General features: G+C 43.4%; 3 protein-coding genes across 7 annotated transcripts; 1 reads left to right on the forward strand and 2 right to left on the reverse strand.

Annotated features, from left to right (window-relative positions):
- Positions 1-930: 930 nt before the first annotated feature.
- Positions 931-7698, reverse strand: RB195_006958 (uncharacterized protein; the record flags this gene model as incomplete). Of its 3 annotated transcripts, none has more annotated exons than XM_064180331.1 (5): positions 931-1401; positions 1458-1605; positions 1878-1996; positions 6470-7324; positions 7492-7698. In XM_064180331.1, the coding sequence occupies 5 exons, from the start codon at positions 7696-7698 to the stop codon at positions 931-933; spliced, it is 1800 nt and encodes a 599-aa protein (XP_064037211.1). The 3 variants fall into 3 exon arrangements, with proteins under 3 accessions (XP_064037211.1, XP_064037212.1, XP_064037213.1); XM_064180332.1 differs by lacking the exons at positions 6470-7324; positions 7492-7698 and adding exons at positions 1668-1809; positions 3284-3423 and having other exon boundaries at positions 931-1404; XM_064180333.1 differs by lacking the exons at positions 931-1401; positions 1458-1605; positions 1878-1996 and having other exon boundaries at positions 6338-7324; positions 7396-7698.
- A 218-nt stretch (positions 7699-7916) lies between these two features.
- RB195_006959 (uncharacterized protein) lies at positions 7917-9135 on the reverse strand (the record flags this gene model as incomplete). The annotated part of the gene is made up of 2 exons (XM_064180334.1): positions 7917-8609; positions 8953-9135. 2 exons carry the CDS (start codon positions 9133-9135, stop codon positions 7917-7919), a joined length of 876 nt encoding a protein of 291 aa, XP_064037214.1.
- A 231-nt stretch (positions 9136-9366) lies between these two features.
- Positions 9367-22950, forward strand: RB195_006960 (uncharacterized protein; the record flags this gene model as incomplete). 3 transcript variants are annotated; one of them, XM_064180335.1, is made up of 15 exons in its annotated part: positions 9950-10042; positions 10408-10498; positions 15096-15191; positions 15385-15479; positions 15944-16012; positions 16170-16309; positions 16480-16586; positions 16644-16722; positions 16777-16900; positions 16959-17067; positions 17130-17206; positions 17580-17732; positions 18824-18905; positions 18998-19092; positions 22882-22950. In XM_064180335.1, 15 exons carry the CDS (start codon positions 9950-9952, stop codon positions 22948-22950), a joined length of 1479 nt encoding a protein of 492 aa, XP_064037216.1. The 3 variants fall into 3 exon arrangements, with proteins under 3 accessions (XP_064037215.1, XP_064037216.1, XP_064037217.1); XM_064180337.1 differs by lacking the exons at positions 9950-10042; positions 10408-10498 and adding exons at positions 14313-14504; positions 14563-14623; XM_064180336.1 differs by lacking the exons at positions 9950-10042; positions 10408-10498 and adding an exon at positions 9367-9376.
- Positions 22951-23174: the final 224 nt, after the last annotated feature.

Consider the following 23174-nt stretch of genomic DNA (forward strand, 5'->3'; position numbering starts at 1 on the left):
TCATTCCAAATGATTCGATTCTATGTTTATATAAAGAAGATTATTTTTACGACATTCCTCGAATATTTGCTCGTATAGTAAAATATGGAAACACCATTTGTTGATGAAAATTCTCAATAAAAAAGGAAAAATAGCTAGGAACTAGAGAGACTAGAACTGTGTCTTCCATTTTAAGTAAATACAGTGATATTCAGTCGTTTCATTCCACCATTTTTTTGACGTTGTTGAGAAATAATGGACCCTGATTGAATAATTTACGCGAAAACTCTACTAACCTTTGTGGGGGTAAAATTGTCGTTACGTTAGAATAATGATCGAGAGTAAGTGCTTGTTTCCGTTTACAATTATAACTTTGTCGAAAAAATAGACAGAAAGCAATTCAATCATTTTCGTCTAGCCTTCAAAACACTTTTATAAATACAAGAGATATTAAGAAAATAATGGGAAAGATGAGTATTTGTATTTTTTTCAGTCACTTACTTGTTTAGTTGTTTTAGTGCAATCAAAGAGTGTATCACTGACGAGAAGAAGACGAGAACCCTGAGAAAACGCGCAACAAACGAACTGGAAAAAGAAAGCTTTACTAGAGCAGATCTCACCCTTAATTATCACTCCCATGTTATCCCATTCCAATTTTCTCAAGAGTGGAATATTCTGGGTGAGATTATGCCAATCTGTCTGCTGTAGATGTCGTTACGAGTAGATTTAGACGAGTAGATTTATCGAAGGCGAAAAGAGAATGTCAACATAAAACCAACAGGGTGGCAGCACAAGAATACTACGTATACAGTGTGGGTTTGCACTACGCGAATAAAACGGTGAAAATTCCATCCAAATACGCCTCGTTGAGAAGAGTCGGCAGTCAGCGTTGCACTATCGTCGTTGCTCGCGGAGTCGAGTAGTGCTAGGCCGAACACATCCAAGAAAGTGTTATTCGCCGTTGTGTCGGTCCTGGATCGCAACTGGTTTTGCGTGCTGAGTCCATACTTCGTTTCCAGCGCGAACAGTGTAGGTTGTGTGGCGTGTGATGAAGTCCAGAGTCCAAGTAGGTTTACGTACTCGATAATCCTTGGCAAAAATCGCGTCATTGATCTTAAAGCTGCGGCGTCGTGCTCCATTTCGACGATTGGATTGAGATTCCATTTTGACATATCGTGCACCGTTTGTGAGATCTCTAGACAGTAACATTAGATCGAGTTCCGTTTGCAGTCGGCATCCTTCACCTGGCGAGTCCTTTTTTGAAGGTCTACACAAAGCGTTCTCCTTGTCCGTTCCTTTGTGGATGGAATGGCGGCGTACGAATGTGGAAGATTCCTCGGGAACGGCAGAATGAAGTGAACTGATACGATGTGAACTGCGACCACTTGGAGTAGGCCTCCACGTTAAGTAGATAGTATCGTCCTTCTATCGGTCCAGCGAAATCAGCGTGAACTCGAGTCCACGGCGAATGTCATTACTGTAGTCGGACCGTATCCTTTGCCACGAATGCACATCTTTGGCAGATCTTGGCGAGTTTTTCGATGTCGGAAACCATCGTAGGCCAATAGACCAAACTTCTTGTAAGCATTTTCGTCCTGCTTTGGCATGAATGAGCTTTGTGTAGTCCTGAAAGAGTCCGATGTCGAAGTGATTTTGGAATCACTAGGTAGGATGCAGCTAGCAGACACCCTTCGACTGTCGTCATGGTATTTGCGCGGTTGTAGTAGTACCACAGAGGAGAACGGCGGTTGGCTTTGAGCCAGTTTTCGGACTTCGTATAGCCGATCACAAGCTGAATAAGACGAGCAGTCCGAATGGATTCGGCGGATACTGGAAGACGACGATAGTTCTCTGAGAACCCGGAAGTGACATCAGCATCTATTGCAGCGATCACTTACTCCTCCACTGTAGATGATTGTGACGAGACGAGACGTAAAAGAGCGTCCCCTTGCCCGAAATCCTTTGTGTTGATGTACTCGACAGAGAAAGTGTAGTTGAGTAACATCGTGGCCCGTCCCTGAAGACGGTTGACACTGTAGACCGGGACTCCTTTTTTGCTTCCGAAGATTGCTAAAAGAGGTTTGTGGTCAGCCCTCAGCGTGAAATGTCGTTCATGAGTAAAACGATGAAACTTCTGCGAGGCGAGAATTAGAGCGAGTGCTTCCTTTTCAATCTGGCTGTAGTTCTTCTGTTGTCGCGTCAGGCAACGACTTCGTGATAAATAACCTTCTCACATCCATCTGCGAAGCGACGTGAGAGGTTCCTCTCCAATCCCGTAATTGGAACCATCAGCAGAAACTATGATCGGGAGACTTGGGTCGAAGTGGGTCAACAGGAGATCCGAGTTTAGGATTGCCTTAATCTTGTCAAAGGAAGACTGGCACTCCGGTGTCTATGTGTAGACAACAATCTTTTTTCGTAAGAGTGTCCAAAGAAGCACGTAGATTGTGGAGATTCTTGACGAAATTCCCGTAGAAATTGATGAGTCCCAGAAAAGAGCGGAGTTGACTCCTGAGCGGGCATCTTCTGGATAGCTTTGATAATTCCTGGATCGGGGCGTCGTCCTTGTGTGTTGATGATCGATTTTGGTTGAAATCATTGGCATACCAGCATAGGGTACAGGGCGACCCTTCAGAAAGGTAGGCTGGGAGTCAGGCTGCAGAGCGAGTTTAGCCTTTGATTTGGTACAACATCCCAATCCAGGAGCGAAGACTGCTGGAAAACTTCTTCTTTTCTGCGCTGCGCAGAAGAATTCAGGTCGCTGAGCTTTTTTGAAGAGATGTTGCAGATAGAGCCTTCCGTCAGGTGACGAAACAGTGGCTCGTGTTGGGCGATCCAATTAAAGCCCAACAGCGACGACGTGACAGCTACGTGGCGAGTACCATATCCTTGATGACCATCAATGATGAAGTCGCATTCGTAGCATTCTCGAACGTTGATCGGTTGTTGATTGGTAGACTTCAGTGTCAGACGGGGTGATTGAGGCTTCTGTCGACCAGTAACGGTCCAGTCTACCGTGCGCAGCAATGTTACGTCTACTCCAGTATTATGCGTACTTTCTTCTCATCAATCTGTACTCTACGATAGATGCGGGTTACAGAGCTCAAGATGAGTAGGAGCGCTAGTGACGCCCTTGGCAGATCTATGCTTTTACTTGGATTCCGCTTCTTCTTCTTCGGGAAATTCTTGCAGAATCGTCGCTTGTGTCAAGAACGTCTGCAGTCGTGGCATATCTTGTTCACGAATGTACAGTCTCTGGACCAGTGATTGGCTCTGCAGCGAAAACAAGGTGGCGGGGGCCTACGATTTCGACTCGTTTGAAGATCCACGACGTGCGGTAGTTTTGGTCAGTCGTTCAAGGAGTGCGGCATCCTGACGAATGTTGAGAAAGTGCTGAACATCGGCGGCAAGCTCCTTTAGCGTGGTTTGAGGGTTGTCCTCCATCTTGCGAAAGGCACGAGCATCCTGCAGGGTGATACGTCCACATATCCATACGAGGCATTTCACCTGCTCAGGTGTGACGTGTGACGCTGATTGACTAATTCGGTGTAGTCGCGGAGACTTTCCTCATATTGCTGTGTCCTGAGAATGCCGTAGCGTCTCGCGAATACTGATGTATTATGCCCGAACAATTCCTTCAGAGCATCCCGGTGTCCATTAAGGGAACGTCGCATGCCCTTTTAGGAAGAATGTGGTTCGTGAAACGGACTTATGTGACGGTGAAGACTAGTTCAAAGACAATTAGTCGAGCCTTCGCTGCATCGTCCAAGGTAGCACCGTCCTTTGAGACGACGTCCTCGTGGCGATTATACCGGACCTCGAATGTACAACTATTGTCCGTACCGTATACGAACTCAGGTAAGCGTGTCGATAGATAATTCGAGACAAATCCGGCAGTGGCGACGTGTGCGTTGGAAAGACTAGACTTGGAGCGGAGACTATCCGTTCCATACGCTCGGTGAGCATTCGGTGATGTGCTTTAGTTTGGGCTTCCAAAATGGTACGCAGAGTTTCAGCATCCATTTTGGAATCGCTGCTCAGTGCATGGCGTGTCCACTACGGGAGTAACAGCAGATCGACCGGGCTGACCGCCTGGGCTTAGTGGGTGTATACTTAGCAGTTCGGCCTGGCAAAAAGCCGGGGCTGTTTTGTGGACTCGACGAGCAGTTCGAGCGGGTTTGGAGCCGTGGCTGAAATCCTTGTAGAGGAAGCCGCGGTCTTCAGCTGTCCGCGTTGTACTCAGCTGATCGCCAATTGTTGTAGATATCGTTCAGTGTACACGATCGTGTAGTCACGATCGATTGGAGGTTCGAATCCGCCCTAGTGCTCACCAAGCCTTTCATCCCTCCGGGGTCGATAAATTGGTACCAGACTTGTCTCGGAGGATAAAAACACTGACTTGACACATCGGCTAGCCACCACAAGTCATTGTATAGGCAAGATACACGTTCGTAAACCTCAAACGATTTTGAATTGAAGTGAACGTGGGGGGGGCATCCCAAGCGGATTGATTAACGCCAGAAACTTTATCCTTTATCCTTTATCGTTCAGTATTCAATATAATTCACAAATTATCTTCATACATCGAGTAGGATCGCGTTGGTTGTTGAAAATGAAAGAGGTCGCCTCTCGTACAGCGGAAGACGAGTAGCTTTATTGAGGACGAATAAGAAAAGAGAATGTCAACATAAAGACAACAAGGTGGCAACACAATAATACAACGTATCCAGCGCGAGTTTGTATTTCGCGAAAAATACTGTGAATATCTTATCCTACACACTGTCGAAACGTTCTCTTCACCTCGATTGTGGCATTATTGTAAAATGAGTAAATTTTAGTGGTGAAGTTGCAATATAATTCACAAATTATCTTCATACATCGAGTAGGAACGCGTTGGTTGTTGAAGATGAAAAAGGTCGGCTCTCGTATTCCTGCCGTCTTTCTGAGAAACAGTGTTATGTGGGCTATTGTGGTAAAGGATTTTTGATTCCTGCTTGTTCGCAGACCTGTCTTACATCTACTGTCTTTCAGTACTGTTGAGGATTACCTCTGTAAAAAGTTTGTGAATGACTGAAATTAAGCAAATTTGGCGATGTTACCCACCCATAGGAGACAGATGACTAATCCAAATGGGAAAGTGTGGAGATGTGGTCTCGGAAACGCCTTTTTTTCAAAGTCTGAAGTGAGTCTGTATTCAGCTCATCGCCAGTTGTTGTAGATGTCACATGATGAAACGTTGTCACATAGATTGACAGCTCTGCAGCACCGACATTGTAGTTTGAAAATCATTCGGAGAACTCTCTTGCAACCTTCATTAAAATCCTCCCAAGGTTTTTCACGAGGCATCGCAGTTCAGACTTCCTGAAGAACTGAAAAAAGAAAGAGAGGAGTGAACTAAGTTGAACTCCAAAAGTAAATCTAAGAGAATGTTAGTAGTGAAGCTGGCTACATACATTGCGTTTGTGGAGAATTACATACAAGAGGAGAATTCATTAACGTCAAGAAGCGTTTGACTAACATTGACCGATGTGACGCTGAAGAGCACTCGGCCGAAGTAGTCCGTGATTACGACCGCTGCGATCCTCCCTTCTAACAGGCAACACGACTTGGCCTCGGCTCAGAATTATGAAATCTGCATGTGGCTATCTACTGCTATGAAATGCATCATGTCTAGTACAGTAAAAGAGTATGCCAAAGTTATTGTTCACAGAGGTATCAAAATTTCTCATTACATTGTGTAATGAGAAATTTTGATACCTCTGTGAATCTAGTGGCTAACGTTATACTTATTTTAATATTGCTTCTATATTGTAACGCTTACAGAACCAGAACGATATCATTCAATTTGCTTATTGTTTCTCATCTACAACATGAGGTTTCTCATGAGGTTTAATAAATCTGACATCTGACAACAAATCTTAACAAGGAGACCATAAATGAACAATAAAACAATGAACCATAACAACAAATGATGGTCAACGATGTTAAATTATGGTTTCATACATCAATCACACAGGCACAGTTTTATCCCTCTACAACATACACCATAATCATCAGCCAAACAGTTTAAGAAGGTTCTACAATGTAAGACGAAATTCAGGAAGAAGGAAGAGGTATGCTGCATGTAAGCGAGTGGGTGGTTCGGGATCGTCGTTAGATACTTAGATACTTGGTTGAACCGTCTTCACGGGACGTGCTGAGCTCTCAGCTGGTCGATCCGTGTAGCGAACACGTCACACCATCTCGTTGGCGGTCTCCCTCGAGGGCGTTTAGCATCTCTTGGGATCCACTCTAGCATTCTTTTAGTCCATCTATCGTCGATTCTTATGATATGACCGGCCCACCTATGTTTTGCTTTCTATACATATTCCGCTGGGTCGCGAAGACGGGACATTCCTCTTACGTCGGAGCTGCGAAGACCGGCTAGATGTTGTGTGCGCCGGTTAAACTTCAGAAAACATCTCTCAAGAGCTCTGTGGGTAGTAAGTACCTTCCTAGACGTGGCAGCGGTGTCTGCCCACGTCTCCGCTGCGTAACAGAGCGCTGGAAGAACTGTCGAGTTGAACAGATGGACACGAAGATCTTGGTCCGTCATTTGGTCCGTAGCTTCACTGACGGCTGCGAATGCTGCCCATGCTGCTCTCATTCTTCTATTCAGTTCTTCCTTCAAGTCGTTTTCCATGTTCATAGAACGTCTGAGATATACGTATGACGGAGTTTCCACGATTTGGGAGCCTTCAAGTTGTACTCCTCCGTCCTCGCAGTGGGCGTTCTTCATGAACTGTGTCTTCTTTCTGTTTATTCGTAGTCCTATTCTCTTCCCTGCTTCGTTCAATTCGTTGAGCATCGTTTCTGCTTCATTGGTACTGCTCGAAAAGAGAACGATGTCGTCCGTGAAACGGAGGTTCGAGAGAAATCTTCCATCAACACGTATGCCCCTTTCTTCCCAGGATAGTGATTTCATTATCCATTGCAATGCAGCCGTGAACAGCTTCGGCGATATAGTATCGCCTTGTCGTACCCCCTTTCCAATGGGTATGGTGAGAGGGCGGTGGAAAAGCTGTATCCTAGTTGTGCATCGTTCGTAGCAATTGGCTAATGTCCTCACATACGACGCGTCCACACCTTGGTCGACCAGCGCTGACAGTATTGCATTCGTTTCTACGCTGTCAAAGGCTTTCTCATAGTCGACGAAGATTAGAACAAGAGGCAGACGGTATTCCCGGCAAACCTCTATGACCCTCGACACGGTCTGGATGTGATCAAAGCAGCTGAACCCCTGGCGGAATCCAGCTTGTTCTTGAGGCTGGGCTTCATCCAGCGTCCTAGATATGCGCGTGATGATCTTGGTGAGTACTTTGTATAACACGCTCAACAAGCAAATCGGACGGTAGTTCCGAAGGTTCTCTCGGCCACCTTTTTTTTATGGATAAGAACGCTTCGCGAGGTTTTCCGCTGGTCTGGGATCCTTTCTTTCTGAAGGTAGGATGTCATGTGCGCTGGTAAGATTACATGAAGCGGATGGCCACCAGCCCGAAGAAAGTCTGCTGATATAAAATCAGGTCCGGGGGCTGTGCCAGGTTTCATGCTCTTGATAGCGACTCGTACTTCCGAAGGGAGAACCCGTGGTGGAGCTTCACCAGTGGGGATGATCGGGCTTGACACAGGAGTTGATGAACGGAAAAGGTTCGAGTAGAACCTCTCCGTATTGATTTCCATCTCACGACGAGAAGACGTGCGAGTCCTGTCTTCGCTCAGCAAGGTTGCTAGCGGAATATATTCACGGAGATCCCTGCGGCACTTCTTTAGACTCGTTCTTCTTTGTGCTGCTTTCAGATCCTTTTTCTACCTATACTTCAAAAGATCCTCCCTCAACGCTTTTCTGCAGCTAGTGTTTGCTACTAATCGCTCAATGTGCGATGCATTCGGATCAAGCCTCAAAGCCCTTCTTCTTTCCAACAATTCCTTGGTGGTCTTCGAAATTCGATCCAAGTTGTCGTGCGCGGCATTGACGCATGCTCAGCACAGGTTCCTAATGTTCTGAGCAGCATCTTGTAGTCCACGTTTGGGTCCTCCTCGATGTGCCAGTCACCTTGGGACAAGGAGTCCTCGAGTACGCAATCGTCGCAGACGACTGCTTTCCTTCTTCGTTGCCGATAGCAGATTTTCTTTTCCATCGTGTGGCTAAGTCGTATTTTCGCACGAAGGAGACGGTGACCAGGACCACTACAAAAGGATGGTACTACTGAGACGTCAAGTTGACACCACCTCCGGTTGGTGAGTATGTGGTCGATCTCCGCACGAGTCGCGCCATTGGGCGATTCCCATGTCCACCGACGATGATCTTTTTTCATGAAAAGAGAGTTCCCATAAAAGAGGCGAGCGGCGGACAACAGTCCAGCGAGACGATTGCCATTTCCATTCTGGTTCCCTAGTCCAAATCTTCTAATCCTGTATTCCTCTTCTATGGCCTTTGCTAGTTTTGCGTTGAAGTCTCCGACAACGAATTTGTAGAAGGACTTCTCTTTGCGGATTACTTCCTCCAGCTCCTCGTAAAACACGTCCAATTCGGAATCATCAGCTGCTGATGTTGGTGAGTAGCAGTTGATGATACTAATAGGTTGATACTGCTAAGATTCACCACCGTCTTGGCAAAATGTCGCAAGGTGGCTCCCTGATCCATATAGGTTGGGCGACGACCTGTGGTGAAAGCTAAGCTCGCTGTGGCATGGCTGCTTAGTTTGGGGAAAAGTCTTTTTGCCACTCCAGCATATACACTGCCTCAGTACTCTGCACACTGGGCCCTGCCGTCTCAGACGTCGGACGGTATGGCGACCGGTGAGAGGCGATCAAATCTCAGGTTGCTCAGGAATTTCATTGATTCTGGACCAAGGAGACACACGCACGACTCGCCATGGAGACTGTCTCAGACTGTGTACCTACAACGCTAGAACAGTGTCCACTGACGCTGACCTGCATGCCCTTCTCGGAGCTGCAGAGCGTATCAAATTTCACGTGATTGCTCTGCAGGAGACCAAGTGCAGAAGGAGCGACGTACGACAGATGAACTACGGTACACTCGTCATTCGTGGAGAGAAGGTTCCGTTGCGAAATGTAGGCGGTGTTGGTTTTGTTGTGCACCCATCTGTCGTCCATCTTGTCGATTCTCACGAGATCCTGTCACCTCGTCTGGTCATTCTTCTCCCCGCCCTCTGCGCCAAAACCCATCAGATCGTCTTTAGAAATCCTAAAATCCGATGTTTAGTAATTTCATTCGCTTAAAACAGCTATTCGTAAGCGAGCGATGTTGGTGCACAAAATATAAACAGAGCACACGATAAGGTGAAGTTGGTTTAACGTGAAGAGATTTAATTGAGGGGTTTCATCATGTCGACCGGTAGGTACATTTATTAATGCTCCAAAGGCCCTGCCTTTTCATCTCCTTCATCTGCTTGTAAACTACCTTTGCCTATGTTCGACTGTCTTTGAATCTTGGCGTGTTGAATACATCGATTTCCGTGAGGTGCAGTCAAAGGTTGTTATTCATCTTTACTAGCGGCTAATGTTTCGGCGTTATCGCCTTCGTCGCAGCCGGAAAAATCAAAGCAATCAGTGATTTATCCTCTCAACCTCGTCACCCTACAGGAAGCATTCAAACAATAAGCGTACTCAACACACTGGTTAGTGCTTACCTCACTGGTTCCTTGCTTTGATTCTTTGTAAAGAGGGATAGAATCAGGAGGCAAAACATGCAAACCGATAAGCGAGTATGGAGAATGTGCTACAAAAGGGCTTGGAGGATCTAGTATTAACCAGTGCAATAGGAAATCATCAGAACAGCTCTTTAAGAATATTGCCACAAACGTGCTATGTTGCTAAAAAAGCACACAAGGGTAATTCGGTAGAATCACTTGCTCAGAAATTCAGTCACACGCTAAGATGCATTACTCCACCATTCACCATTTGAAAGATGTGCCGTTTTGCCGCTAATGATCACGTTCTCACGGTAGTGAAAGTCATTTCACTCTTGAAGAACTCTTTGCGAAAATGTGAAGATCTGCTGGTAAGTGTACCGCTCTTACCAGCATACAGTCCAGTTTTTTTTACGAAGATGACCTGCGGCATGGAGGCACGTGAACTTGCAGTTCGGCATTTGTTCTAATATTAGGAAGGTCGTATGCTGCTACTCTTGCTTCACAGTGCATTGTCTATGAATGCGATAGCTGCTTATGCACTCTGAATCCTGCACATCCATGAAATTCGACGAACAGATGGTCGGCTGGTAAATATATTTCTTGAGAGTTCACTCTTGGCCCGTAAGCATTTATTTCAAGCACTATGCGGCTTATATACACGGCACAATAAACCGAGGAATGCATATGAATGTGACCTAAAATATCCTTTCGACAAAAGCGAGACAAAATAAAGGTTGCTCATTTCACATATAGAAAAGTGATTCATGTGGAAGAATCACAAGAAATTTCACAGAAAGAAATGAATCACAATGCTTTCGTGGAAGGTTAGTGAAATTCTGCAGATTGCAGAAAAATATAGCCTTGAACGAGTTTTTTTTAAAGTATCACTCTTGCAGCAGAATATTTATCGTATTCGGTTTTTCATGGTCATCGAAGTTTTTCTGAGCTCTGTTCTTCTGACAAAGTACCGCGGTAGAACCAAACATGAAGATGTGTGTATTCTTCCAACTCCAAACTACGAAAACCTTTACCTGTAAAGTGTGCCTTCGTACAGTAATGAATAAAGTAATCCTCCCTAAATGATACATTGGGTATTTATAAACCGAGAGCAACTTCGGACTTACTTTTGAGCTCACAAAGCTTAGAGAGACAGTTGACGGATAGTTTAATGATTTAAATTCGTTTTCATTCCGCATTGGCCAAAATACGACTGCGATAGTACATTCGCAAAACTTCGGCAATTATACGACCAAAATAACCGCACATGAGAACTGATATGGAGCAACAACTAGCTGAATTGAGAAGAGGAACGGAAAAGGTTACCTACAACTTGAGGTTTGTCCTCTGATCTCTTTGTGAGCTGCCCTACTATCTGAGGAACGACGGGCGTGTCATTTCATAGATTCTTCCTATCGATGTCCTACATGACATTACGTCAATAAAAAGTTGCACGGCACCCGGTTCCCATAGGATCAAATCTAAAACTAACGCAGACCCTCGTGGTCAGCGGCAATTGGAATCCGCACGACATCGACAGGTAACCGAATCTGCCTATTGTCTCTCATTTGCAAGCTATTTACAAGGGCTGTGTCCGCCTAAGCCTCTCCCATCTCGTTGGTGGACTCCCTCGAGTGCGTTTGACACCCATTGGGAAGCAACGGAAAGCAAGGGAAATTTAGTGTTGTTTTAGCTCATCTATCGACGACTCTCCTCATAATGTCACCACTATGCTATGCTGTGGTTGTCTTCTGACAAAGTATAAAGGATAAAGTCTCTGACGTTCATGAATCCGTTTGGAAATCGCCACTACAATGGACACGGCAATTCTTCGCCAGAAAACGAAAGAAAATGTGGATCCACGTTTTTTTCGTTTTTTCTCCATAACTAGATTCATTTTGCTTCATATCATTACATGTTGACATCAATCGACTCGTTATGACGAGATCTATCTATCTGGCTTATTTGAGCTCATTTGAGCGTTGAAAAAGTTTTATGTGAACACTTATTTCCTAAATTACCAGCGGCTACAAAATATTGAATCAGACTATGAGATAATTGCGGCTTGAGGATATGTGACATTTGGTGCGAATGAAATGATACGGATACAGATACATAAGTTTGTGGCTAAGTATTCGTAAAATATCCATTGCGGCAAACGAGTGCGTGTAAAGAGGTGCCTTGGATTTTCGATCATGCCTCAGCAGAGCAATTAGCGATGGTGCGAAGAAGGGATTTATTTTCGTAGCTATCTAAATAGCGCTGACTCTGCTCACCTACCGCTAGATAGACATCAAACGCTGCATCACTGCGTAGGTTATAATTCAGGTTACAACCTATGCAGGTTATTTAGTTAGGTCATATAAGTTCCCGCTAGGTTATAATTCACGAGCTACCAAATTGTTCTGAAGGGTCAGACACATCCACTGGGATTTTGTGATGTGAGATATGAGATGAGCTGTTCACAAATTTGTAACCGTACCAGAAGCGAGAGAAATTTTCACATGAAATACGAAAGAAAGATGCATCCAATAGCTTCAAATTACGTATGTGAAAATTTTTGTTGAAATTGGAACACTCCAATTTTGAAAAGTAACGAGAATGAGGGTAATCGTTATCGTGTAAGTCCCAAGGTTTTTTTTAGCCTAATTTATTTCCTGACAGATGGACCTTCTGTATCTCTGACATCTTATAAGAAAAAGAGTTAATAAGATAAGATTTTAATTTGTTCTGAAGGTAAAATCTAGACAAGGCTAGCTCCTGTCCTCTTTCTTCAAAACCACACAAAATGATAAATACTTCTAACTACATTCTTTTTAATTTATTCAATAATTTCGACAACTTACACCATTCTTTTTTACATGTTTCCTTATAACTGTCTAGTTCTTTGCGTCTCTGTGCATAGAAGAACATCTAAGACGGTTGTCTGCGTCTCTGTCAACGATTGGAGCATGACCTCATCGAGATATGTTCGCGTATCCCCCGGCATGTCCACAGGACACGAAATGTCTCGGAGGCATTTGCGGAGAATCCGCCGGGACCCTCTTTACCGTTCCCTCGCGGTGAACATATTGGCACCCCTTTCCTATGTATGTTAGGCAGTTCTAAGGTCTTTAGAAATGGGTTGGAGTGCCACATTTCAAGTTGATTAAAAGATTTGCTTTACAAACTAGAAAAGACAGTGCAGGATTTCATCCGAGGACTTTTTCTTTCCGGGAACATTTCGATTCCTCAGGTTCTTCTCTGAAAATACGGCTCTTTTTTTTGAGATCAAACACAAACTTGCTCTATTCCATTGTTTAATCAAATTTTTATTAGCTTTCAGCGATCTATGCCAAATGTTTCAGTTCCGAAACTTACTTTTCTGGAACACCATTTTTTCACCTTCAGTTGTTCAGTTCGACATCGAAATCGCCAAACTATGAGAGTTTAATGTGGATTTCAGCAGGCCAGAGTGAGAAAAATCTTACTGTTTGTACAAGTGACTGGTTTCCATGGCTCACAGAGAAAATTTCCATATTTGACCCCGAAGAAATTATCTATACAACGATATCGGACTCATTTGGATTTTATGAGATTCAAAACTTCTCCTCCAAATCCCTCCCCCCCCATCAAGCAGGCATGTGTCGCGGTCTCAGAAGGGTCCGTCAGCTATCTCACCCTTCAGCAAGGTGATCCTTCCTATCTACTCTTGCAACATTGATGCAACTAGATTTCAAACAAGTACAGAGTAACGGGACACTGGCCTGCTGAAATCCACATTAAACTCTCATAGTTTGGCAATTTTGATGTCTTGGGAACTCCCATGTCCACCACATTTCTTATTGAAAAGAGAATTTGCATGAAAGAGGCGTGTAGAGGCCAAGAGCCCGGCGGGACGACTGCCATTTTCATTTTAGTCCCCTAATCCAAATCTTCCGATCGTGGGTTCCTCTCTTCTTCCTCTTAGTTTCGCGTTGATGTCTTCGAAAACATATTTGTAGAAGAACTCCTCATTGCGGATCTCTTACTCCAGCTTCTCATAGGCACGTCTAATTCGAATTCATCACCTGCTGATGTTGGTGAGTACCAGTTGATGAGACGACAGATGGGTGCACAACAAAACACACACCTTTACAGTTAGTAACAAAACCAATTCTGCGCGAATGACGAGTGTACTGTCATTCATCCGTTGCACGTCGCTCCTGCTTTTGTTCTCTTGCAGGGCAATCAACGTGGAATTTGGTGCACTTTACACTTCTGGGAAGGACATGTGGATACAGCTTTCACGTTGTAAGAGCAAAGTCTCAGAGAATCTCCATGAGGAGTCATGCATGTGTCGACTCCATCCGCAATCAAATAAGTCCTGAATCAAATAAGTCCTGAGGTTTGATATCTTCCCAAAGACGGAAGTACTTAATGTGTAGAACATTGAGGCAGTGCGCATGCTGACCACCGCTAAGCTCCACCGCATCCTTCGAGTGGAGCTGCTTACGCAACTGCATGTCGTTTTCACCCGACTATATCTGTCTGTGTTTCCGACACAAATGTCGTGTTTACTGCCTGCATTTCTATACATTGGAACATTGAACTGGTGGAATATCGAGATAAAAAGCGCGACTAAACCTGCGATACAACATTTGAAATGGGTGACGCAACAGAATGTTCAGCGGCACTATTCCAAGCGGCAATGAGGGGGCATTGGCACTGCAGAGAAAATGTGGAACACCGCAAGGAAGCGATTATCGAGTTTCTGTCTTTGTAACATATGAAATTGTGTGGAACTTGTCAACTAGGTGTAGCTGGCGACGCTGGTCACGAGTACTCGTAGTCCGTAAACGATGTCCTCCTGGGGTGGTCGATTTCATCAGTTTTTTTTTCGAATTCCTGTTGCAAATTATAGCGCTTGTAGTTCCTGGCATGCGAGAAAATCTTGCCCACGGAGTTCTTGAGATGCCGATTGCGGGATATTGGTACGTTGCAGAGAAAGCCCTCAAGCTATTGTCGATATTATTGGTTTCGACCTTCATTTGCTATCAAGACAATGGAAACATTTCAACCAAACTTCTAACCAACTAAACTAGTTTTTTTCTGATCCTAACTTGTGCTTACACAGTAAACTTCCAGACTTCTCGAACTGGGGTGAAATGTAAAATGTGGGACCACACTCCCCAGCTACATCTTCTCCCGAAGTGTCTCGAACAATTTATGGACTTTTTCTACGACTTGATTGTTAGATGTTTTGCAAGCACATATTGCTTCCCTACATTCCCGTTTATACTAAAGAAAAACAGTGCTATTAGCACGAGAAGCCGGCAAATGCGGCTGTTCGCGCTGGTAAAGGATAATAGAAAAAGTTGCCCTAAGCAAAGCTTTGACCACGAGGCGCTGCCAATCACATTGTAGCGCGTTTGCCACACATAGAAAATGACGCTTTCTTTCCAGGCGAAGAATTACCAGTGGGAAAGAGCGACGTAACCAATGTTGCCACATGCACAGAGATCAAGAAGGCAACACCCAGCGCGGTGACGGTCACCGAAGGTGCAACTATTGTCGCAAACATTCTCTTCTTATCATCTTCACGCTATATGTTTGCCCGTGCTTTTGTCTCGTTGTTACATTGAAGTCGGAAATTGTCAACCGCATGATCTTTATGGCTTCTCACTAATATTTCTATTTCGTAAAAAAAGATCCCTTATGAAGGAAGGAACCATCCAAATGTTTCTTAGTTCAGGATTTGTTGCACGGAAACGAAGGAAGATACTTATGGGACTATTCGAGACGAAATACTTATCCGCTTCTCAACTCAAAGGATTTGATTCATACAAGGTATGAGTTTCAGTAGCGTAAATTGATATTAAACGAGAATTGATTGCGCGCGCTTCATTTCAATGCAGCGCATTCCACATGTTTGTTTCGAGCTTCGCGAAGAATACTCTTGTACATTTCCAAACATAGAAGCTATTCCAGCTATGGTTCTTTTGCTACTTCTAGATTATGTCATCTATTTTATATCTTAGTCCGAATTGGATCCATGCATAAGTTGCGTGGTCCAAATTTAAGTATTTGTCTGGATTGGTTCTTCGTGGGTAGATCTTATCATTTTGATTGATGGGTGTGTTGCTCTCTATTGCGTTGTGTGCACAATGTATTCGCGTCAATTCTTGACAAGCAAAACACTGAGCAACAGCAGGTTAAAGTCCCTAAAGTGAAAAAAAAAACTTAACTTGTACTGGAATTCGCTATAGCTTTTTCTTTTCTTTATAATAATCTTTATCTTTTCCTCTTTGCAGTACTCCTGTGTTGACACCAGTCCTATTTCTAAATACATATCGCATCCGTTCTGGAATTGGCTCGTAACTGTGAGTTTATTTTTCAAGGAAATCTTCATAACTTTAGTCTTCAACACTACTGTGCAGCGATAATGAGTAAGTTATGGTTACGTAGTAAGAGCACTCCAGTTTTGCTACTTGGTAAATTTTGAAGTAAGTGTGCAGCAGTCCTGTCCATACGGTTCAGTTCTATCCTCGAACATGGGCACCAAACGTTCTCACTCTTCTCGGGTGGTCCCTCGTGATGGCATGCTTCCTGGTTGAGTCCGTGCTTGATTATGATCTTACCGCAAACAGCGTTGGATCGGAGCAGCCTATTCCTGATTGGTAAGTGCTATGTTATTACGTGTTTTCTTTGGTAAGTAATCAAACTTTTTTTAATGCACATTTTTGTGCCGGTTTCTGTTGGGTGCATTCTTTTGAATGACCTCCGACGAAGTGGATGTTTTCAACGTGTCTGCTCCGATGATGTTAACCGCTACACTTATTATGCTAAGGTTCTGGATGTTCGCTGCAATTTGTACGTGGCTAGGATACACTTTAGATGGGACTGACGGCAAGCAAGCAAGACGTATCGGAGCCTCTGGGCCAACAGGAGAATTATGTGTGTTCTTGCTTCAAATTTTGAAAAGTCGCTTTGTTTTCATGTTAATACTTTCAGTTGATCATGGTCTTGATTCTTGGTCTACAGTGCCATTTACAATCACGATTTTTTCAGTTTTTGGTAGAGGAGAGTACAGGTACTGTTTTATTGTCGAAACAATTTATTGTTTTGCTTAATTGTCAGTTTTAAGTGTCTCTCCTATACATTTGCTGAGCGTTCTCATAAGCGTACAAATTGTTTTCATCGTCACTCACTGGGAGAAGTACAATACTGGGATTCTTTTCCTTTCATGGGGATATGATGCAAGTCAGTATGTATGTGTCTCGGTTTTAACTAAATAAGTTGATCATCCAGATATTAAATCCTTTTTAGACGCTAGTCTTTGTCTATCTGTTTACTTATTTTGTGGGTTACAAATGGTACAAATTCTATGTCTTCGGTGAAGTGACTCTAGCAGTCGTCTTCGAAGCCACTTTTTATTGTAAGTTACCGCTAAATTCACTTCCGTATTGATTAGTACCCTTCCAATTTCTGTTTTTACAGTTTGTTGCGTTGGATCGTTGATCATGTCAGCATACAATATGTGGTACTCATACGCAGTTGAAAACACTTTCAAGCAGGTTCTGATGACTATTTTTGCTTTGTTTGCTTAGAATTGTTGTTCAGTGACTAGTGTTGTTCTGATTCCTTGGAGTAGTACTACCACAAACGTTTCTTTATTCTTTTTTGTACTTATTAGATTTAAACGCTGTTTGTGGTCTTTTCCAAATGTTCTTAACTTGGAACATTCCAACTGTGTTTACGACATAGAAAAGAAAGCAAAACATAAAGGAACAAAAATTTTATTCTCACCCTAGGAAATACTTTCTATTTTCTTCTTATTTTTATTGTACGAGGGATATCAGTGTCAGGTCTTTGCACTTTTTTTCTTTTTATGTGAATCAGCTCGTGAGGTTTCGAAAATCCTTCATTGTTTAGTTGAATGCATTTCAGCCATCTATTTATGAAGCCTCTCGTCCTATAATCCCGTCTTTCATACTGTTTGCTATTTCCTTAGCCTGGGCTGCATATTCTCCAACAGACGTTTGCGGGAAAGATCCTCGGATATTCTTCTTCGCAATGGGGACAGTTTTTAGCAATATCGCGGTATGTTTTCACATTTTCTATTAGAAGAAGCGCTTACGCCCACGTAATTTTGTCCGCAACTATTTTTTTTTTCAAAGATCTTAGGTGTACGTCAGTTTCTTTGTTATTCGATTGCAAACGAAAACGTTTTCACCAGTCGGACTAATACTCTCTCATACCAACGGAAAGTGAAGTTTCTATTCATCAGATGATCGACACTACTCTAGATAGTTTTCGCTAATAAAAGGCTACGAAACAAAGTTTTATTTGGATTTTTTATATAGTCTCTCTTTGCAATCTTTTCTAGTTACTTTTCCAGTTACCTACTATGTGCGAAACAGCGCTCAGATTTGATTTGCGTTCTTGGTGTTGGGGACTGCTGTCTTCGTTACATTGCCCCGGCGCTATTCGTAGAAAATGGTGGCCCAAAGCTGCTTTTGTGAAATTGGCATCGTTTTTGAGTTCAAAGGCATACCACGGATCTGGGATGGTACGGATTTCAGGTGGAGTATTCGTATACGGGGTCGTAGATTATGGAGACCGGGGTGGTTCCGCCCATCTTTTCCTGTATCACTGCAAGCAGCTTGCACGATACCTTCTATTGCAGCGCGCCACCCTTAGCTGTAGCGGCCTTTACTGCCTATCGGGGCAGTCCGAATTGATTTTCCACGAATCGCAGGGCGGAGGCGGCGCAAGGGGTGGAGCGTTGCAATAGATGGCGTCGTACAAAACAGCATTCTGAAGGCGGCTGTTTGCAGTGATGCAGGGAGAGATGAGTGGAACCACCCAGGTCTCCATGATGTACGACCCCGTATACGGATACTCCATCTGAAATCCGCACCACCTCAGATTCGTGGTATGCTGCCCTTAAGAAAGGGTGCACTGCTATAAATCCCCTTTTGTGGAGAAGCTTGTTCGTTGATGAGATGTTCTACTACTAGAGATGTTCGAGATGAGAGATGTTCTACAACTACCACATGTCATGGGTGTCGATCTAGAATAGAAAGTTCTGGACTTATCAAAAAAAAAAAAACTTTAACGAGACCTTCTTATTAATTTGATATGCTGTGGTTTAATATAATAGAACTTTTTTGAAATCCTGTTTTTTTCAGTGTCGTCTTATAATCGCACAAATGTCGAACCACCGCTGTGAAGTCATGAACTTACTTCTAGCAGTGTACGCATCATCCGCAGGTCATTTTAACTGACTCATTATTAATATATCGTATTACTGGAAAAGTGAAAAGAACTAAGTTGTGTTGGTCTACATGATGTTTCTTATTTAGGGTTCTCATTTTTTATGCCAAGCATGGAACTGATCATTCTTCGTTTGATGTGTTTGCTTGTGGTAGTAGCTCACGTACACTACGGCGTATGCGTGGTGAGTAGAACTATATTTTCTGTTTATTTCTTCTCATCTTGACATTCACTGAAGTACGGAGCAGCTTTACTAGCTCGCAATTAAGTTTCAATGCTGGATTGCCCAGAACGCGGCTGCGTATACAAGTTACACAAGTTTCATTACCATTATCTGCATGTGGAGGCCCTGCTTTAACTAAACGCAATGAGACATGTGAGTGTATGCCTGAGAACTCATACGCTATATAACTTGCACTGCTATGTAGTGTGTGTCATTGTTTCCCAAACCTTGAATGAAGGTTGTCTCATCAAAACATAGACCCCATACCCTGTTGTTTCAAATTCCTGAGGGGAACATAGAAACTGGTAATAGAGATCCGTTTGCTAATGTTGAACCGCCTGTCGCTGTCGCGTGATCTTCAGCAAGTTTCTTTGCCCAGACTACTGCGATGCCTTCACACACCGTCTGCTACATTGCAGGAAACGCGCATCGCAGATCGCGTCGCATCTTCCTGTCATCGGATCCAGCACTATAGCATCCTTACAGTTGTGATGCTCAGAAGAATATAGGGGCTGCATTGTAGCTGTGGTAAACGACATCAACATCAATTTGGCTCAACTTCCTCAGAACGCGCTCTTATACCACTGCAAGACGCAGGGGGCTCAAAGTCCAGATCGTAAGTGTTCACACAGCTAAGAAAACAGCTGAAGGCTTGTAAAAGGGCGCTTATTGAAGAACTCAATTTACTTTATGCTGCATTGCAAAACTGCGACTCGAAAAACAATCCTATGCACCTAGAAAATGATGTTATCCCGCGAAGCAAAAGTCGGATAATGAAAGTCGACTGGTAAACCTTTGCGAGCTGACGATCATAGTTGCTTCTGCATTGAAGAGGAAAGCTTACAGGGAAAGAGTCAACCCCTCTAACGCTTTAAGAGCAGTGCAAACGAGAAATGGCAATTCTTAAACTTTCATCTCGATTACGTCCTGACAAATTGCATCGCTTTGTTGGACGTTCGAAAATCTAGAGTTGTCTGGGATGTCGCATTGCATTCCCACCTCCGGCCAGTTTTAAGCTCAAAAATACGATCTCAGGAAAGAAGTCGAAGTGTTCAACCCTAACCGAAGATGAAGAGGTCTGAAGGAATGCAGAAAGAAATCCTACAAATGAATATCAATAGTCCTAATAATAGAAAAATTCTGCTGACAAATATTGGAAGAATGACCAAGAAAAGTCTTGATGAAAAAGGAGGGAAAAAGGAAATCGTGTCGTCATCTGACATGTGGTCGTGAGAACGAATGGAAATTAGGAGCGAGAAAGTTTGAAAAGGCGTGAGAGGAAGAAAAACCGAAGAAAGACTATTCTATACTAAGACGGTGAGTAGTAAGACATTAGCGACAAGATGAAGAGGTGTTCACCTTTGTGGAACACTTCTAATGCGATCGCTGTTAGGGAGGGAAGCTTGTCAATTTGGAGAGAAGATTTCAGCGCCTTGGGGAACGAGCAAGTAGCATCACTCCCTGAACTCGAGCATGTGCAACGACTGTCACGTGGTCATCGAGGAGCCACCGGATGAGTCAGAGGTTCTGGTTCGTATCGGCCTATCGGCTCATATTTAAACACTTTCGGCGGTTAAAATTTATTATATTCACATACTAACTGTTGGAACCTATACAATAGTGAGTTGTTCATCCTCAAAGGAAGCGAAATTGATGTAGTGTGGGAACATGACGGAAAACATAGATGTCTGTATTTAGACTCCGAATATGAGCGTGAACCCACTCAACCTCCCCGCGTCTTAAAAAACGGCATGGGAAAAGACGTTTGTTCCCGCGAGGCACTTTGGATTGCGTCACTCCTGTGCACGCGCTGCATCCACATACGAGCGGTCAAAAGCCAGCGAGTTCTTCTCAGGACCGTATTAAAGTGAGGCAGATTAATAGAGTGCTGAGGGGATCAGAGGATGTACAAAAGTGGCACATTCTAACGTACCTCGTAGGAGCAAACGACGTTCCCGCGCCGTTTTTTTTACCATTAAGAGAAACTAAGCGGAGCCGCGCTGATATTGGTATTCTACACTTAGAACCTTGTTTTTTTTTTTGTTTGGCAGTTTTCCACACTACGTCGATTTTGTGATATAAAGGATGAAGTGTTTGGCGTTAATCAAGCCGCTCGGGATGCGCCGCCATGTTCACTTCAATTTAGAATCTTTCGAGGTTTACGAACACAAATCTAGCCTATACAATAACTAGCGGGGCCAGCCGATGTTGTCAAGTCAGTGCTTTTATCCTTCCGGACAAGTCTGGTACCAATTTCTCGATTCCGGAAGGATGAAAGGTTGGTGAGTAGTGCGAATTCGAACCTTCGATCGATCATGCAGACAGTGAAACCTCTTACCGGCTGCGTTACACTTGCCCAATTTTGTGATACACTGCTTTTAAGATGCTGTTTCACGTGTTTTCCTTTTTTTTGTAAGGATTAGTTCTAGCGGAGAATAGGACCCTTGAAGTCCTAATGGTCTGATCTGATCGATCTGATCTGTGCTCCTTCTTCGTAGTATTTTCGCGGATAGAGGGAGTAGGGGGTTGGACGTAATTTTTGAGGGTCGTGTTCCGTCCACCTCACTTTCCCATCAACATCAAGATGGATAAGTTTTGTAATTTGGGTTCCATGCTGAGTAACGATTACAGCTGCGATAAAATTATTCACTACAGTGCGATAGAGCTAATTCGGCATTCAGCTCCTTGTCCAAGCGCTTCTAGTCGGTCCCCATCGCCAACGATGTCGAGTAGTAAGTCTATCTACTCATAATTCCGCTTATTATGATGTACAGATCCGAGACTTGAGCAGCACCGTCAATGGTGATGGAGAAGCTTGACTGCATAGAGAGAAAACTGGTTAGACACCTGTAACATTATGCTATAATAATGGATTTTACGCGGAAGTGGACATGGTGATCCGGTGGACGAAACGTGAAAACATCAATATCTTGTCCGGGTTTCTGAAGTAGTCACAGAGAACCGTCTCCTCCTTTCGCTAACGTCTTAAGAAGACCGTATGATTGATTGCCCAAATTTCCTTCATTATGCTCCTAAGCTCAATCTGTTGAAGGCATCTTTGTCGTAAAGAATGTTCTGGACAGAGGTGGGGAAAGAAGACTTGAGAACACTCGGCGTTGATAAGCAGTTTGATCGAGACGTAACGCTGTGGGAACTCGAAAAGGATGTGTTTGGATATAAATAAAGGCAGCACACCACGAAAATGATCATGTTGCCATCTCTCCACTAACGGATATGGATAGGAGTGTAACAGAAGCTTTCCAACATGCACAGTCGCAGATGCGTTCCGGATTGCCACTGTTCTACGAAGATGCGGGTCACTGAATTAGACTTTAAAATTAGCCTGGCGCATAAGTCAAAGGGAACCCGAGTGGGCTGTGCACCGTTAGGAAACTTCTGTATTTTTCCTTTTCCTACCAAGAAGTTCTATATCTACTTGATAAAATGTTCAAGTTTTACTGAATTTATGTGGAAACAATGATTTTTCACATACATTTTCTCCACCATCTTGCCACACATCTGTTTATGACAACGATTATATGCATCAATTACAGCTGATTAATGTTATGTTTAGTCCATATAAAATCAGTTTTTGTTAGCTTCGCATGCTTCCTATAGGTGAAAATATTTCAGAAGTATATGTTCATTTCATCCGAAAGGAGTATTTTTGATGTAAAATGTTTCCGATCATTTCATGAAAACTCCTGAAGGAATTTGATAGTCTCTCCATCTTTTCTTCTTTTTTTTCAGGTCCGGCAATTGTGCGCTCATTTCAAAATCCATGCTCTGGATGTTTCCTACTTGCAAAAACGACCATAACAAAAGTAACCTTATAGATTCTTATCTTATGCTGCTCAATATTTTCCGACCCTCCTTTCATTCCCATTATTTGAAAGCCCAATTAGATTCTCACAGCCTTTGTAGTTTCGCTAGGCATATTGTTTTTGTTGATCTTTGCTCAAGACCGTTCGTGTTGTCTTTCTTCAGTAGAAAAAGTAGATACATGAACTCAAATTATTAGTTAGAAATGTCGATCTAATTCT

Source organism: Necator americanus, chromosome I (assembly GCF_031761385.1).
Source record: "Necator americanus strain Aroian chromosome I, whole genome shotgun sequence".
Classification (NCBI taxonomy): domain Eukaryota; kingdom Metazoa; phylum Nematoda; class Chromadorea; order Rhabditida; family Ancylostomatidae; genus Necator; species Necator americanus.